The sequence below is a fragment of the Chaetodon auriga genome, chromosome 19 (assembly GCF_051107435.1).
Source record: "Chaetodon auriga isolate fChaAug3 chromosome 19, fChaAug3.hap1, whole genome shotgun sequence".
NCBI lineage: Eukaryota > Metazoa > Chordata > Actinopteri > Chaetodontiformes > Chaetodontidae > Chaetodon > Chaetodon auriga.
In genome coordinates, this window is record NC_135092.1 from 12,425,744 (window position 1) to 12,441,407 (window position 15,664).

The window sequence follows — 15,664 nt, forward strand, 5'->3', positions numbered from 1 at the left end:
CAGTTCAGACTGTGACAGAACTGCCTGTACGTTAAAAGTGATGGACTAATGATTGTGGAAGCCGTTTCTAATCAATTAACAACCAGAGAGCTAATAAAATCACACCGGACACGAAGGCTTCATTTGCTTGCATTTCTTGAAACCTTTATTCAACACATCAAAATGGTAAAATATTAGGCTCTTGTACAGACAATAATTTAAATAAATACCATGACTAATTATCATTAACAAACGCAACAAGCAGTATCATCAAAGAAAGACCTAAGGCTTCTTGACTTTTTCTGGAGTATTTGATTCTTTTCTTTTGATTACAGGGGAGGTTACGTTTAAATAAATGCATTAACGAGTAAATAAGCAAACAGCTAACAGTTGAGGATTATTTCCATTTGGCATCATCGCAGTCATTAGTGAAAACTTTACATTGTACAATCATTTCTGCAAAGTGCTTTGTGACAATATGCCTCACAAAAAGGGTTGTAATGATTTTTGTTCTTTCTTCAGGATTTCAATGCCTGCAGGTTTTTAAAAAAACCCCAAAGGCATCTCCATATCATCATCCGAAATAAATCTCTATGGCACTACGTCGGGATGCTTGACATGGTCTTCAATAGATATTGTCGTAACATATTTGAACTTTACATTGCACTGTATAACGGTTTATTTTAAATACCATGTTGTAATTAATACAAAACCAGTTTACACAGCACAATGCAATTAAAATATTCACTGGTGGGACGAGTAGTGTTGAGCCATGTCCCGCCTTCAAAATGAAGTCATTAACAGAACAAGAAGAATTTTCAGCCTCTGTTTATTCAGAGGTTTGCTGGGTACAGTAGTAAGGCAGTCAGCACGGCCGATAACGCTTTAAAAATCGTCATGGTGAAAAACGTTGCTACAAGAGTGAGTTTCAATCCATTGTCTTGAAGGTTTGTTGTCGTTATCACAGTGTGAATTGTTCCAGCTTCCAGCATCCTTCCCAACTGTAAAGTCTGCCTCCACTCATATGCAATACCATCAGAGTCCGTACTCTTAAAGCAGGCCATCTTGTTCAAAAACCGAGGGCAGAAGGGAGAAGTCAAAGGGCACAAACTTGACACCGGTCCCATGATAGAATTTGTTCTGAAACTCCACCCTGAAATCAAACGTTCAATCAAGCGAGAGCAGCAATGAGAACGGTGAATGCAAACAATGAACTCGATGTCTCAATCTTAATGTTTCTATATTTAAAAGAGTCATTATTGAAGCTCTGACGTTTTATAGATAAAATGATTAATCACTTAATTGAGAAAACAGAAGCTAATTACAACAGCTACTGAAGTGAGGAATGATTGTGAATGTTCAGATCATTTGGTACAATGAGACCCACCAGTGCAGTCGGAGAGCATGGAGGAACGCTGATAAGCCTTCCATGACGAGCAGGATGGACACAGTGAGCATGGCGAAGAGGCCAAACACAGGCACCAAGAACACCACCCCGACTCTGGTGGTGATCCTCAGGCCCAGGCGCATCACCATGGCCCACAGCACCTCTGACAGCTCTGAAACCAATAAAAACAGTGTCCATGAGCATGCACAATACAGAAAGACACACACACACAAAAAAATCAATTCATGTGGAAGGTAGAGAAATGAAAAGCAGAAGTCTGTTGCACAAAGAAGCTCAGAGTGCATGACTTTTTGTGGCTGCACTTACGGGCATGAGCTAAGCTGAGCGCCCACAGGCGCAGGTATGATGCAGTGTTGGAAATGCAGCCCAGGCAGTACTCGATGGTGTGGATGGCCTGGTACAGGAGCACGTCTGCAAAGTCAAACTGCAAAACAGATCAAATAATACGTAAGACATCACTCTTCATTCATGCTGATGAAAATGAAGTTAATTCAGCTTATGTTCCTTCTGTAAAATTTACTGTGAGACAACGCTGGTTAATTAATGAGCTCCACTGTCTTTTCTGTAACACATATTAATCAATGCTCTTGTAAATGTGTCAGAGTTGGCCAGTTCGCTGATTTTCACTTGCAGTCCTTTGGCAAAATGCTCTGAAAAAATGACATGACAGGTTAAGAAATACAAATACAAGATCATAGGATGCTGAAATGACAACGAAAACAACAAGTCAGCATACACGCGACAGACCATTAATCATGCAGAGCAATGGGAAGAAGTTAAACATTGATGCAGCATACAATGACCACGTCCACTGTGCCTCATAAAGCAGTAAACACCAGTGTCCTAAAAATGTTTGAAATACCGTTGAATAGACAAGACATGACACACACACACACTGGATCACACACATTGACAGTGTATTATGTAAGACCATTTAAAGTTACATATTGCACCTTGAAATAGAACATTTCACATTTAAAAGCAGGATGCTGGTGGATCTCTGACCTCTTTGGGAAGAGCTTCTCTGCTGGTCATTTCATCAAGTCCCTCCTCTTCATCATCCTCATAGGAAGGTGTAGCGGAATTGTCATCCTCACTTACACGCCTCACCCTCTCATAACCCTGAGGTGAGACAACAGCGTTGATTTTGCGGACAAACGGACCAAAAACTACTCAAGTTGAACATATTTTAAACAAGTGATGACACATACTCTGCGTCTGCGCAGGCCTTTGCCTCCACGGTAAAGCCAGTACAGGTAAAGAGGTTTCCCTAAGAGCAGCACAGGAACTGACAGCATAGCTATGACAACTAAGAAAATCTGCAGCCCAGTCTGTGGAATCAAGATAACAAACATCGCGTTAACGAGGATCAAAACACATCCAGAGCTGATAATGTTTGAGACGATACCGCCGACACATACCTGCCCTGGGTAGAGAGGAGTGATATCCTTCCCCTGCATGACAAACATGTTAATGAAGTGGATGAGGATGCTGGGAGCCTGGCTGGAGTCTCGTGCACCGTATGCCAACCACTTGAAGAAAATCATGAAGACCAGGTAGCCAAAGAGACAGAGCAGGAAGAGCAGCTCAGGAAGAAATAGCAGATAGACATTAAATTTCTGTCGGAAGTGCCTGAAGGGAGAGAGCAAAGTGTGGGAATAAAGAAAGTGATGAGGTGGTGGTTTTAATGACTGGACCCCTCGATGCTTATCAAAACAACAGACGCTGATTTTAAGCAGGAATAACATGAATGGAAGTTCTATGTGTGACATTTGCACAGGCAGACAGGCAGTCAAATACTTTGGTTTATGACCAGATTCCTGCAAAACTAAAGGCATTCCCATCAGCCTCAGCTGTACTTTGTGTTTAATGCTAATTAGCAAATTTTAGCGTGCTAACACATTGAACTATGATGGTGAACATGGTAAACATTATACCTACCTACCTAGCTAAAGTACAGCCTGACAGAGCTGCTAGCATGGCTGCAGACTCCTAGTGTTGTTACTAGATTTTGGACAATAATGGAGGTCTGTGGCACAGAGACTCATTCAAATATTCAATGGCAACCAAACCATTCGTTTTCATAGAGTAGGACCATCAATGCTGGTTAGGCAGTTAGTCAAGCACTAGGTTGCTACAACACAAATATAAAGATAATCCTGTTTTATATATATACCAGACAATCTCAAAATCTATTTTATCTGGATGGATGCCCATGCTATCGGTGCATGAACAAAAAGGATGTAAGATTACTGCCAGGGACTTCAATCTCGAGTGACTCACAAGTGATTGAAGACACTCAGCACGACTCCAAAGCTCATGTGGATGACCCCAATAACAACTGACATCTTCATCTTGTAGGAGTTGAGGAAGGACAGCCGGTTCACTGCCATGTTCCATATCTGACGGAATATAAAAAAAGGCAACAAAGTGAAAACGGTTTGAAATGAACCTAATTATATTCCGACTGTATGCCTGAGTGTATTTACTCACAGGATCAATGCCAAATGGGTACGGTCCACTGAAAACCCCACTGACATTAGGGTCTAACGTCAGCAAAGCATTTGTTTGGAGGGTTTTGTTTCTGCAACGTACAAAAAGACATGTATCAATTAGAAAAACACAACATGCACTGACACACAGAAAAATTAGGTTTCTGAATGTGTGTATTAACTGATAACTCACGTCCACTGCTGATTTGTGAACATTGCCTTGACGCTCCAGCCAGAGCCAAATATGTTGAGCGACTTGGAGAAGCAGTCATTGTAAATCAGCCCGGTGTAGATAGAGAAAAGCCCCATCATCAGGATGATGTAACGTCCGCTGAAGAACGTCGCCCATATCTGAGACCAGCAGAGAGACAGCTATCAGCTAAAGCTAATCCACGATTATCAGATTCTGCATTATGGATGAGAGCAGCAACTCATTCCGACCTCATTACTGGATCGTTTCTTCTTCTGCTTTTTTTCCGTCAGCACCATCCACACGGCAAATAGACTCATTACCAAGCCGTGCCCGAGGTCGCCAAACATCACAGCGAACAGGAAGGGGAACGTGATGATGGTGTAGGGAGCTGCCAGAGAGAGCGATACACTCAGTGCACTCAGTCATAACCTCTCAAAGCTGTGCTTGACAAAGAGATGCACAACGTTTAGTCTCTATAAGACGCAGTGTGAGTTCTTACCTGGGCTTACCTCGCGATAGTCCCCCACCCCATAAGCCTCCACAATGCTCTGAAAGCCAGATGTGAACTTATTGGTTCTCAAGAGTGTGGGTGGAGTGTCAGTACTTGGGATGCGGTTCACAAAGGACGGCACGGTGGCATCACCTTTTCTCTGTTAAAGAAGAAAGAAAAAATGTAAAAGGTGACAGAGAAATCAGTTCTCTTTATACAGTAGATGTGCATTTGACACATTGGTGCTCCCTTTAGGCATTGCCCTGTGTTAACACTGCATCTCATGTCAAACACTCAAAGCTTTGAATGATTCTCTGAAAATGCTTTCCTCTAGTGCATTGTGGGTGAAAAAATTGATCTGAAAACAGTCAAATATGCAGCCTGAAGCAGAGGGAATTGCTGGCATACAACGTACAGCAAGAAAACAACAAATGGTGAGCCAATACCGAAAAAAAAGAAAAAAGAAAAGCAGTGGACAGGGAGTAATCTAAAATGCCTGTATTAGTGATACAATTTGAGTGCTTAACAGCTGATAAGCAATGCCAATTCAATTAAGAGGCCAAAAATGATCCTCTGAAAACATGATTACTCTCTCACCCCTAAATCTAATGCAATGTATTAAACAAATGCTAATCGCAAGCAGGATTTTGGCCTCCATAAAAAGTCAGACTTGATCTGCTGCAACGTTGACACTCTGTGTTTAGAGAGGCTTTTGTGCATCAAATTAAATATAAGTAAGTAAACCTTTCAGCCCTTTCAAAACAAGAGCAACATGATGCTTCACAGAAAATACAGCAGCCTAAAATACAACAAGACTTTCAGGAAGTAACTGAATATTGTCAAACAAAATCTAAAAAGATCTTGAAAGCACTGCAGTAAACATGATAAAAAGGTTAGAAAGATGCCAGGCTATACAAGGTTTTTTTTAAAGGCTTGTGGCTCAGCTGATCTGAGACGAGTTTGTTGCACAGTGTTGGAGCTGAAGCAGTCACAGTATGACATCTCCCTCCGTCTTCAGCCTGAAGTGGGACTTAACAACGTTTGGTTTTCAGATCTGAGAGGGTCTTAATGCAGAATAAGAGGCGGAAAGCGGAGCCAGACCGTGACGGATTTAAAAGCAATTAACAGGATCTTGTGCACTACTCACAGATAAACTGTTCAGTCACAGGTAGTCATGCATGTGCTGCTGAACCACTTGTTTCAGCAGCGGCTGCAGGCCGATCACAAAATACTCAGGCCTAATACTTCTTCTTACTCACAGAGCCCTCTTCTAGCGCCCCACGCAGGTTTGCCAGGTCGCTGACGGGACACCACACCTCAGCAATCAGACACTTGTTGGTGACGTCGAAGCTGCAGAGGTTCAGGATATGGTAGATTGCCTTCATCTTTTTCACCTGCACAACCCAGGTGTAGGCTGACTCCGAGGCCTTCTGCAGAACCTGCCTCAGGTAGTCCTCAGTGCGGTGCAGCACCTGGAGGAACGCATCAGTTACTACAAACACACTGAGAAAACATGATCGGCGTTCCCAGCTGATGAAAAGTCTCAAGGCTTTGTGAGGCCTACATTGTTCAGGTCTTGGATGCGTGTCCTTAAGCTGTCCAACACATCGGCCCGCTCCTCATCATTCTCAGGGTGGGGGTAAAGATGGCAGTGGTAACTGAGGACAACAAAGACGGACATGTGTGCTGATGCTGAAGGAGAGGACGAGAGGTATCGAAAAGTCACGTGATGATGGTGTTCTTACCAATCGCAGATCTTTTGAACTTTCTGTCCGATCTGGTCTCCCCAGAAAGAGATGAGAAACACGACACTTTTGCTTATCTCACCCTGAAACAACACAGATCAGGCAAATTATTACTAAAGCCCCCAAAAAACAAAGTCATAAAGTGATGAAAAACTAATTTTTATATGTATCCCTTCCACAACGCTTTTCCTTTTGCTGGTACACACGTAGGATGTTTCACTTAAAGCTGCTGAAAACTTGGTTTCAAATGATCTCTCTATTACATCTCAGCTTCTTTGTAACTTTAAATATTCATTTTTAGATATGTGGCAATCAAAGTTAAAGATTTGAGGAAAAACAACATCCTTTTTAGCCCTCAGAAATGCAAATCTGCTTCATCAGAAAAACTGTGTGTGGATTGGGGTGAGGTTCGATAGCATTTTCAAATCAGCATCAAATCCACTTATTGAATCAGTCTCCTTTCAAACCTTGTTAGATTCACACTCATTTATGAGTCAAGGCTGAATTAAAACTCAAATATGTCTAATCAGATTTTGTTGGCTGAGAAGGCAGAAACGCGTCTGTTTTTGTGGCAACTGTTACATTTATCAGATTAAAATGGTTGTACAGTGGTGTTAAAGTGTGTTTTACAGTAACTCAGACAATCTTTGGCTGAACACAGACACCAGCTGCTGGGAGCACATTAACCAGGAAACAGCCAAGATTTTTCATTTCAGCCTTTGTGGATTGAATGTTCAAATATGCCCCGTCCATACCTGTTGTTTTAACCAGCGACAGTAAAATAACAACTATCGTCACATTTTATTTCAAATGTGTATAAACTCTGTTTGGTACATGGAAATATGTGTGTCACGTCAGAACATTGTGTTCATGCAGGAAACACACACACACACACAAAAGGAAAGAAATTCCTGTTTGATTTCGACCGTCACAGTATTTCTCTTGGCTCACTCATGAGCTACGGCCAATGAACTCACAGTGTCCAGATCAGCAAGGTTCTCATCCACCTCTGCGTAGCTGAGGATGGTGTAACCCTTACACACTCTCCACAACATGCGCTCGAAGGCCTCCACCTTCACCCGCTGGATGAGACCTGACACAAACCTACAGCCGGGAGAGATCAGATCAGCTTTAAGGCTCATTTCCTAATGATGTCATGACTGCTGGGTGGATGTAAATGACGTATACTGCAGCTCACCCCAGCTTGGCTCCCAGTCTTTGCATACCGGTGCATCCTGTCACTGAGTCCGTCTCCATCGTGGGGAATTCTTCATACTGGGGACCAAGAGCCTCATGCTAATTATAAAAAGGAGCATGTTTCATTCATGACAGCTTACATCAACTGCTCCTCAAATGGTTCCACACAAAGCTGATGTGATGTTCACACGTTGGGATGTGATGTGTAGCCTCATGAGTGGCTGTCTCACATATTCTCATCGTTTCTAATACAGCAGCCCAGATGAGTCAGGCGCTGCTCGTAACGGCCGCATTGTGACCGTAGCGTTAATTAAAGGCAGCACTAGATCCACCTCTGTCACCCGGGGAAACAAAACACATCAGTGACAAGAAAACAAGATGCTGCTGGCGAGGTGAGGGGAAGCGTTTTGCGGTTGGTGTGAGTGATGAATGAGCCGCTGAGCGGAAACACACTCACTCTGGAGCGGCTGTGTATGAAGCTCCGCGTGATCTTCAGCATGTGTGTGTACTCGGTGAGCTCCAGGAGGTTCCTCCGCAGCTTCTCTTTGTTTCGGGCCACCTCGCTGAGCTCCATCTCCAGCCTCTGAAGCTGCTCCTGAACATCAGCACACAGTGAACACCAGCTTAAGTCTGAGTTAAGCTGTCACATGACTAATTCAGGTGACTGAAGTAGCCCAGAACCAACACATCAAAACATAAAATACTATCCCCCTTAAAGGGATAGGTAGACAAAAGTAGTCCAAATTAACAATTTAATTAACTGAGTTGCAAATATTGATCATATTAAACTGAATCCCAATGTGCAGCATTTGTCATCTATAAATATACGCAGAGCAATGATAAATGCTGGTAAATGTGATGTAACCGATATGACTCATCTTTGTAGCAGTGTTGGCATGTGTTTCTGTCATTTTGTCAACCCTTCATAGAAGAGATATTTCGTTAACGAAGAAGAAAACTTGCATTGTTACAAATGCAAAACACAAAAAGGTAAAATATATCATGTTTTTGTAAAAATGTAACTCGATATCATGAAATAAATGATAGAAATACAGTATATTGAAAGTGCACAATCAGTGATGACTGCAGTAACCTGGTTTTCTGTTTATGCATCAGATCTGTCAGACACCTGGATAAACCCAGTTCTCCCAGTTCAGAGAATCCTGAATTCTGTTTAATGGAGCACCAGAACCAGGATATCATGAAATGTAAGCAACTCTTCCAGATTTTTAATCGTTCTCCAGCATGTGCGCAGGTGAGTCCTCAACTCAGGTTCTGGCTCACATGAACTCACTGCATACATAGTCTACGTAGGTCTGTGGTGTGAGTCCTTTGTGTTCATGCAGAGAGAGCCAGAGCTCAAGACTTCCATTGAATTTCTGATAATATAAAGTTGAACCTGAACTTGAAGAGCTGAAACAAAAGGCAACAAGGTAAATGGTGCATCCCGATATGATCCCAACCCTTGTTAACACGCTCAGATAAAGGCTTTCAGAATAAAACGTGGCTGAAATGTCACTTACCATGATCTCAAGGACTTGTCTGGGTGGAGGGGCAAGGGGACTCTCATCCTCCTCTGGAACGGCTATGTTAGCCTTCTGGATCTCCCTCAGAAGGTAGCCTGTCCACAAAAGCATGCTGATGTTTTTTTTCATGGTAATTACTGCTGGGGTGCAAAATCTGAATCTCTGAGGGACTGTTTTACAAGATATATCTGTCCAGGTGTATGCTCAGGCTACGCCCACGTGATGAACTGTCCCAGGTGCTCTCTTACCCAGAATTCTCTCCATCTCCTCGCACCTCTTGATTTCGCTGACGAAGCGCCGCTGGAATGAGCTGACACTTGGGTTGAGCTGAAACCAGAGGAGCATCACAGGTCAGCTGGCTGCAGGTCACTGCATCGGTCAGCGCATAACAAGGTTCATCACGGTATATTTACATGCAGCTTTAGACTGGCTGTGCTATAGTTCATTAGGGTTTATTATAGTTTAAATGTGATTAAAACCTTCATCTAGTGTACACTCTCATCTCCTTTAGACTAGTCAAGTGATTTGACTTTAAACCTTGAAATATTATTCCTTTCAGATAGATAGATAGATTCAGTTTTTACATTTCACAAAACTGTGGAGGATCATTAAGGTCTTTTTATGGCGGAAGTTCCCCATTCACTCCCTCCAGTATACATTCAAGGTAAACAATTTATTCTATATTAGAATAAATAATGCATACATTGGTACGTTGGTAAAAATGAGTGTTTGTGCATCATAATCATCAGCCTTTCTACTCACATCTCGAAACTCGACCAGCCCCAGCTCTCCGAGCTCACTAATGCAGTCATATTCAGAGCCGGACTGCAGAAACAATTGCGCCAAGCACATCTCCTCACTCCGAAACACCATCTTTACGTGGCAGACGGCGCTCCTCCGCCGCCTGATAATCTGCCTGTAGCCGACTGAACCTGGACAACGAGCCGTTTACGACAGGCGAAAATAGGACATCACAAAAATTCAAGCCTTCGGTGCGTGGCTTTAAAACCCCTCAACCAATTAGCATCCCCCGAGCATTAATTATTGTGTGGTAATAACGACGGTTTTCAGAGGGGGGAATGTTTTCTCATTCTGCATGTGGGTGTCGCACCGCTTTGTCTCTCCTCCAGTCCGTCTGATGCCTAATGAATAAACAACATGAAGACACAGACAGAGGCCATCCTAATGCACCTTTTGCGTCGAGCGATCGGAGAGAAAGGCGTCATCCTGTGGGCGCTTTACCTTGAACACCTGTCATTACAGCGCAAAAACACGGCGACGACGCAACGCAGAAACGAGCGACATGCCAAGTGAAAAGAGAAATGATCAACCCGCCGAGGAGACCAACGGGGCTGAAATAAGCATCACCCGTCAAAATAAGACCGTCAGAAATAGACTACGGCCTTTATTCGCGCTACGTCGCCCGGCAATTGACACAGATTGCGTCTCCGGGTTGCCAGATATTGTCACATCCGCTGAAACAATCGCGTGTTCTCGATGTAGAAAGCGAGAGAGGTTTAAATGTGAAGCTAGACGTTTGATTTGGCAGTCAGCAGCTAGATAGCCACAAAGTGCATCATGTCCGACCACAAGTGTAGTCGGACTGATATTAATGTGCACCGTGTCGACACTGAACCGGGAGCATCCTGCTGAAACATCAGCTATTTGACGGCCTCTAGCCTTCATTTGGTGAACATCATGGCTAGTCCGAAATGATAAGAAAATGTCTTTAAATATATTTTAATCACTAAAACTTTTGCATTTCCAATAACCATGGTTTATACCATCAATTACGTATTCCAGTTTTATCAGCAAATTTATCCACACAGAATATCATTGTCTTGTCAAAATTGGAAGAAATAGATTCACTTCATTTATTTATTTATTTATTGCAATAAAAATTAGCCATAATTTAAATTTTAAGTGCAATTCATTACTCTCTCGTTTAAAATGATGGGTTTTCTTCGCCTAAAGGGGGTTAGCTCACAAACCTGGCAACCTACGCATCTTCTTATTCAGTTCCATCACTGAAAGCGGGCCGACCACCTGCTCTTCTATGGGCGTGAAATCCTTTATTTCTCATGTTTTGAGATTATATGTTAATTTCGGCATTTTCAGAACATTTTTTCCAATGAGATAAATTATCACAGCATGTTTTAATGTTCGAGCATCTTTGTCACGACACGCTGACGACAGCCTGCTGTGCTTCACGAGTAAAAACACCTTTAGTTGGCCCACATGACTCAACACAAACCTTAGTCAGGCTTGGAGAAACCTGGCTGTTGTTTCTTTTATTCTTTTAAGATCAGAACAGAACAGATGAACCTTTAAGCTCAGCTTTCAGTCCAGCACCTAAACCACACTGTGAAGACACATTTCTTTAACATTTTAGCAGGATTACTTTTTTTTATTTCCATCTTTTACAGTGTAAAAACAGCACAAAAGAAAAGGGACCAGAAGCAGAACTGTGGGCACCCTGCATGGCCAGTATTTAGTCACACCCTCTTTGTCAGCTATGCAGACACTTTTTGTCTTCAGCTCAAAGTCTTTAAGTTCTTGTTCGGGGGATTTTCGGTACGATATGGTGCTAAAATTGTACACAACAAAAAACAATGCACTAATCTCACTTAAAGTGTTGAAGAGAATATTTCATCTTTATGCATTTTGAAGATCAGTCCATCTTCTACTCACTTAATTGTTCACACTAACATACGTTTTTGCTCTTGGGTGCCCAAACCTTTTCGTTCCACTGTATTTCTCAGACGAGCTCAGTCTGTTTTGTTTGCATCCAGCACAGCTCACTCATCTTAATTTGAATGCATGCAAAGAGGTGCTGCTGCCGCTGCCCTCTCATTGGTGTTTTTTCCATTAGGATGTGTTCACATTTACACACGTGGCACATGGTGCTGTTTGTGTGGAAGACTTTCACCTGATGATGGTCTGAGGATCGAAACACCGTTGATAAAATGACTGCAAGTGACTGACAGTGTGCTGTACCTTACAGAGATTTTACATGCACACATTTCCAGAAATTCTTCTGGAAGTTTCTATAATTTACTGAATTTTAAGTCCTCAGACTCTGTGCCAGTCTGTTGAGCTCCTGCGACAGAGCTGTGACCGTATCCAGGACCCGCTGCTTGTCCTTCTCTTCTAACCGAGCTTCACATCGCTGAGCAAACTTGTCAGGATGCCACAGCGCTTGCTGTTTCCGGAGAACTTTACGAAAGGTCGGCAGGTCCTTTCGGTCCACGCCGTGCAGCATCACATCCACCATCTCCTGCACGGTACCTCGTGGAGCTGGCCAGGGGATGTCACTGTAGCTCAGCTTTGTGCTGTCAGCTGAGGAGCCAGCATGAAAAGTAGCCGCACAGCCCTCCTCGTACCTGCGCTTCCTACCCTGCCGAGTCTCTTCCTCTTTTCGTGCTGCTCGAGCCAAATACTCTTCATGTTCCCTCTGCAGCCTCTCATGCAGCTCCTTGTTGCTTTGCTCTTCCTGCTCTCTCTCTTGTTTGCTCTTCTTTCTCTTCCATCCAGAAGATGCTGCCGCCGCCAGTCTTTGAGCTTCGGCGTGCTTTTTACTGAAATACTCTCTTCGAATTCGATCAGCCCAGTCCCCAAAATCTTCCTCGTCGTCATCAACAGGAAGAAAATCATCCGCTGTGAAGCAAATACAGCAGTGTTACTATCAACTGAAGAAAGTTGAAACACAATTCAGCATTAAAGGATGAGTTGAGATTTACCGTCATACACTCCAAAGGTTTCACAGAATTCATCCTCGCATTCACCGAACAGCTTCTCCAGCCACTCCTTCTCAGGGTCTGCTTGAGGTGGAAAGCTCATGTTTCCTGCAGTCTGTGAAGAATACAAGGAAATGATTACACCACACTGAAATGAATGGGTAACGCCAGCCACCTGGAAAGCACTAATTTATATCAAAACTACTAATCAATACTCAATATTAATAAAAAAAACTTAGGAAGTAAGAGACCAAAACTTGCTAAATGACTGATATGATTTGAGTTATTTCAGATCTGGTCTCAAATAGAGCCTGACCAATATACTGGCCGGTATTGGCCTATCACAGATATATTGGTATATAGAGTATAAAGAAAAGCGGATGTTTGGTTTGCTCAGTAGTGTCACCTCTGTGTGTTTCGTCCACTTCAGCAGGTCTTCAGGAGTGACTCCGGCGCTGTTGGGGACATTCATAGCCTCTGGACAGCTTTTTGTGAGAGGCACGACCAGGTCATCATACGCTGAAGGAAAAACAAAAATAAAACCCAATGTAAGAGGAATGACGGTTCAGGTTTAATTCAGCTGCTTTCTCCGTCCTCTTCACCTGTCTTCCCGTGTTTCAGAGCCCTGTTGACCGCGGTGTGTAGCGCTGTGTCTCCTTTACGGTCCTTCTGGAGAACATCGGCTCCGTGCTCAAGCAGCAGCCGCAGCGCAGCGTCGTCTCCCCGGCAGCAGGCCAGGTGCAGCGGGCTCCTCTCCCTCCTGCCCTGGGAGAAGTTCACGTCCAGGTCCCGGTGCTTCCGCAGGTACGACTTCAGCTTCAGCAGCCGGCCCTCCTCCACGTATCTCCACACCCGCTTCTGTTTGTGAGACATGGGGACTAAAAACACACCAGACTGTTTGACGAAGTTGAAGGTAACTGCTTTTGAAAGTTGTTTACGTTATCTTTAAAAGGCCATAAAATTAGCGGAACATGGTCCTTCTTCGCAATAAGTCCGAAGCCCGCAACTGCTCGGGCACCAAAGTTCCGGGCACAGAATGGTTCCGGCGTGGCCACTAGGTGTCAGCATTGACTACTTATCCAAACCAGCCATCAGCTGATGCGTTACACGCTGCTTTGATTGACTCAACAGCACACTGTGGCAAGACAGGCTGCCATGAAATGAAACTTGTATGCACATAGTGATGTTTTTCATTCTTTCAGGACTCTGTCGCAGTCTCCCAGATGGTTAATTACTCTGGATTCATAAGCTCCCCCTGCTCTCTGTGGGTTTCTGTGCCTCGGCCTCTTTTCAACACGCCACCTGTCCGGAAGATGTCATGTTAAGACGTCATCTCGTGGTTAAACTTTTTTTTCCCTTCTAAAATTGTACTCTGGTGACTCAAAGTAATATGATCTAGTACATTTAATTTTAAAAAGTGATTAATCAAACTTCTTTATAAACTACTTTTACCACATGATTTGCTATGAGTCAGTCTGAAATGTGACTGAAAATGTCTTTCTGTGGAATAGTGCTTGAGGAATGATGAATGAATACTTATTTAAAATATGCTTATTCTCAGTCCTTCAACTTGTAAGCAGCAGACAGTTGTGTGTGCGTGTGTGTGTGGCTGCTGGTTGTTGGTACAGGGACCCTAAAGAGGTGTCTGAAATAACAGAGCACAGTTAGGAACATGTTTGCACCATTAGCACAACCTTAAATTATCAGTGCAGTCTAATATGTTGATATAAGATCAAAGCCACAATCTGACATTATCATCTTCAGCGCATTTATTTCTTAAATCAATTAAAACTGTAGCGCACAGCCTCTCTGGATTGTTGTTGTTCTTGCGTAATTCTTGTTTGCACATGCAGCTATCTTTACCTGTGATGCTTAAATTGGTGCAGCTGAGCCTCTGAACTGGCTCAGTCCTGCTGCAGATGACAGGGCATCCATTTAGGCCTGAGGGAGGGACGGATGCACAATGGAGAGGATAGAGGAGGGAATGAAGGGACACTTTGTGCCCCATGAAGAGGATGATCTTCTCTGAGACTCACATAGCCGAAGATCCGGAGTCACCCTAAGCTTGGGCACTTCCGCTCTTTTTTGCTGTCGGAAACGACGTGTCTTCACTAACGATGAATGCCTTTGAAATGTCTGACTTGTCAGGAGAGTTGGAGTGAGAGCAGAAAGTGAGGGGGAAAGAGACATCTGACTTGTCACCTCAGGTGTTAGAGTCACATGTTTTCCACTATGCATGTTTAAGCTCCTTCTGTAACTCTTCTTTGTCACACAGCTCACACAATCTGGATGTCTCCTCACATATCCAAAGTAGAAGAGTGTCTGAAGCAAGCACCCTTGCCCTCCAAGACCTCAGGAGGAGCATGCATCTCTACAAAGGGCCCTAAAAGCAGAGATGTTTCTGAAAGACAGGATATCCATGGTCAGGAACACCTACCTTGCCCACCCTCTGCCTTTCCTGCCTGGGTTGCTGACTCCTATCCTGTCTGTGAGGTCTGTCATCCTCCTGAGACGATGCAAGGAGGAGGGCTGCAGGACTGGGCGTCAGGAAGCTAAGGGCCCTCCAAGACGCTCCAGGGGTCAGCATCTCATCCTACCAGGCTATGGTTAGACCTGGGTTAAGGTCCGGTCTGCTGGCTGTGCTGCTCAGCCTCCATTGTTAGGACAGAGGAGAAACGTGTGCACACTTCCTCTGTCTATTTTCTGCGTGACCTCATTTATTAGGTTCTGATTTATGACAGCTAGACGTACTAACACACAGTATGTCCTGCTGCAAACCTGCTTTAAAACAACACAAAGGCTCAGGCTATTTATCACCCATTGATCTGACAATGGATGAGTGAAGGTGGGCTTCTCCATAGAAACTCTGCTGTCTTACCTTTGCCTTTAGTTTCTAT

The 15,664-nt window shown here is 43.6% G+C and overlaps 2 protein-coding genes across 3 annotated transcripts; both read right to left on the reverse strand.

The window, feature by feature from the left end:
* Positions 1 to 118: 118 nt before the first annotated feature.
* Positions 119 to 10,529, reverse strand: atp6v0a2a (ATPase H+ transporting V0 subunit a2a). Of its 2 annotated transcripts, none has more exons than XM_076757658.1 (20): positions 9,793 to 10,529; positions 9,279 to 9,357; positions 9,028 to 9,125; positions 7,962 to 8,099; positions 7,506 to 7,603; positions 7,285 to 7,411; positions 6,308 to 6,390; positions 6,127 to 6,220; positions 5,822 to 6,034; positions 4,572 to 4,722; positions 4,321 to 4,460; positions 4,073 to 4,230; positions 3,881 to 3,971; positions 3,671 to 3,789; positions 2,809 to 3,019; positions 2,599 to 2,718; positions 2,393 to 2,509; positions 1,694 to 1,811; positions 1,367 to 1,538; positions 119 to 1,132 (listed from the first exon to the last, which is right to left on the reverse strand). In XM_076757658.1, the coding sequence occupies exons 1-20, from the start codon at positions 9,901 to 9,903 to the stop codon at positions 1,030 to 1,032; spliced, it is 2,541 nt and encodes an 846-aa protein (XP_076613773.1). In that variant the 5' UTR covers positions 9,904 to 10,529; the 3' UTR covers positions 119 to 1,029. The 2 variants fall into 2 exon arrangements, with proteins under 2 accessions (XP_076613773.1, XP_076613774.1); XM_076757659.1 differs by having other exon boundaries at positions 7,506 to 7,582; positions 9,793 to 10,480.
* Positions 10,530 to 11,270: 741 nt separating this feature from the next.
* Positions 11,271 to 13,769, reverse strand: nfkbil1 (nuclear factor of kappa light polypeptide gene enhancer in B-cells inhibitor-like 1). The gene is made up of 4 exons (XM_076757660.1): positions 13,370 to 13,769; positions 13,174 to 13,286; positions 12,771 to 12,882; positions 11,271 to 12,687 (listed from the first exon to the last, which is right to left on the reverse strand). The coding sequence occupies exons 1-4, from the start codon at positions 13,638 to 13,640 to the stop codon at positions 12,095 to 12,097; spliced, it is 1,089 nt and encodes a 362-aa protein (XP_076613775.1). The 5' UTR covers positions 13,641 to 13,769; the 3' UTR covers positions 11,271 to 12,094.
* Positions 13,770 to 15,664: the final 1,895 nt, after the last annotated feature.

What these genes read in the sequence shown, in the direction of transcription:
- atp6v0a2a (XM_076757658.1), bottom strand. Translation starts at nt 9,903, where the DNA reads ATGGTGTTTCGGAGTGAGGAGATGTGCTTGGCGCAATTGTTTCTGCAG. An exon ending in AGAAACGATCCAGTAATGAG is followed by an intron (nt 4,231 to 4,320) that starts GTCGGAATGAGT and finishes TGCTGGTCTCAG; the next exon opens with ATATGGGCGACGTTCTTCAG. An exon ending in ACCCATTTGGCATTGATCCT is followed by an intron (nt 3,790 to 3,880) that starts GTGAGTAAATAC and finishes ATATTCCGTCAG; the next exon opens with ATATGGAACATGGCAGTGAA.
- nfkbil1 (XM_076757660.1), bottom strand. Translation starts at nt 13,640, where the DNA reads ATGTCTCACAAACAGAAGCGGGTGTGGAGATACGTGGAGGAGGGCCGG. An exon ending in TCTGAAACACGGGAAGACAG is followed by an intron (nt 13,287 to 13,369) that starts GTGAAGAGGACG and finishes TTTTTCCTTCAG; the next exon opens with CGTATGATGACCTGGTCGTG. An exon ending in AGTGGACGAAACACACAGAG is followed by an intron (nt 12,883 to 13,173) that starts GTGACACTACTG and finishes TATTCTTCACAG; the next exon opens with ACTGCAGGAAACATGAGCTT.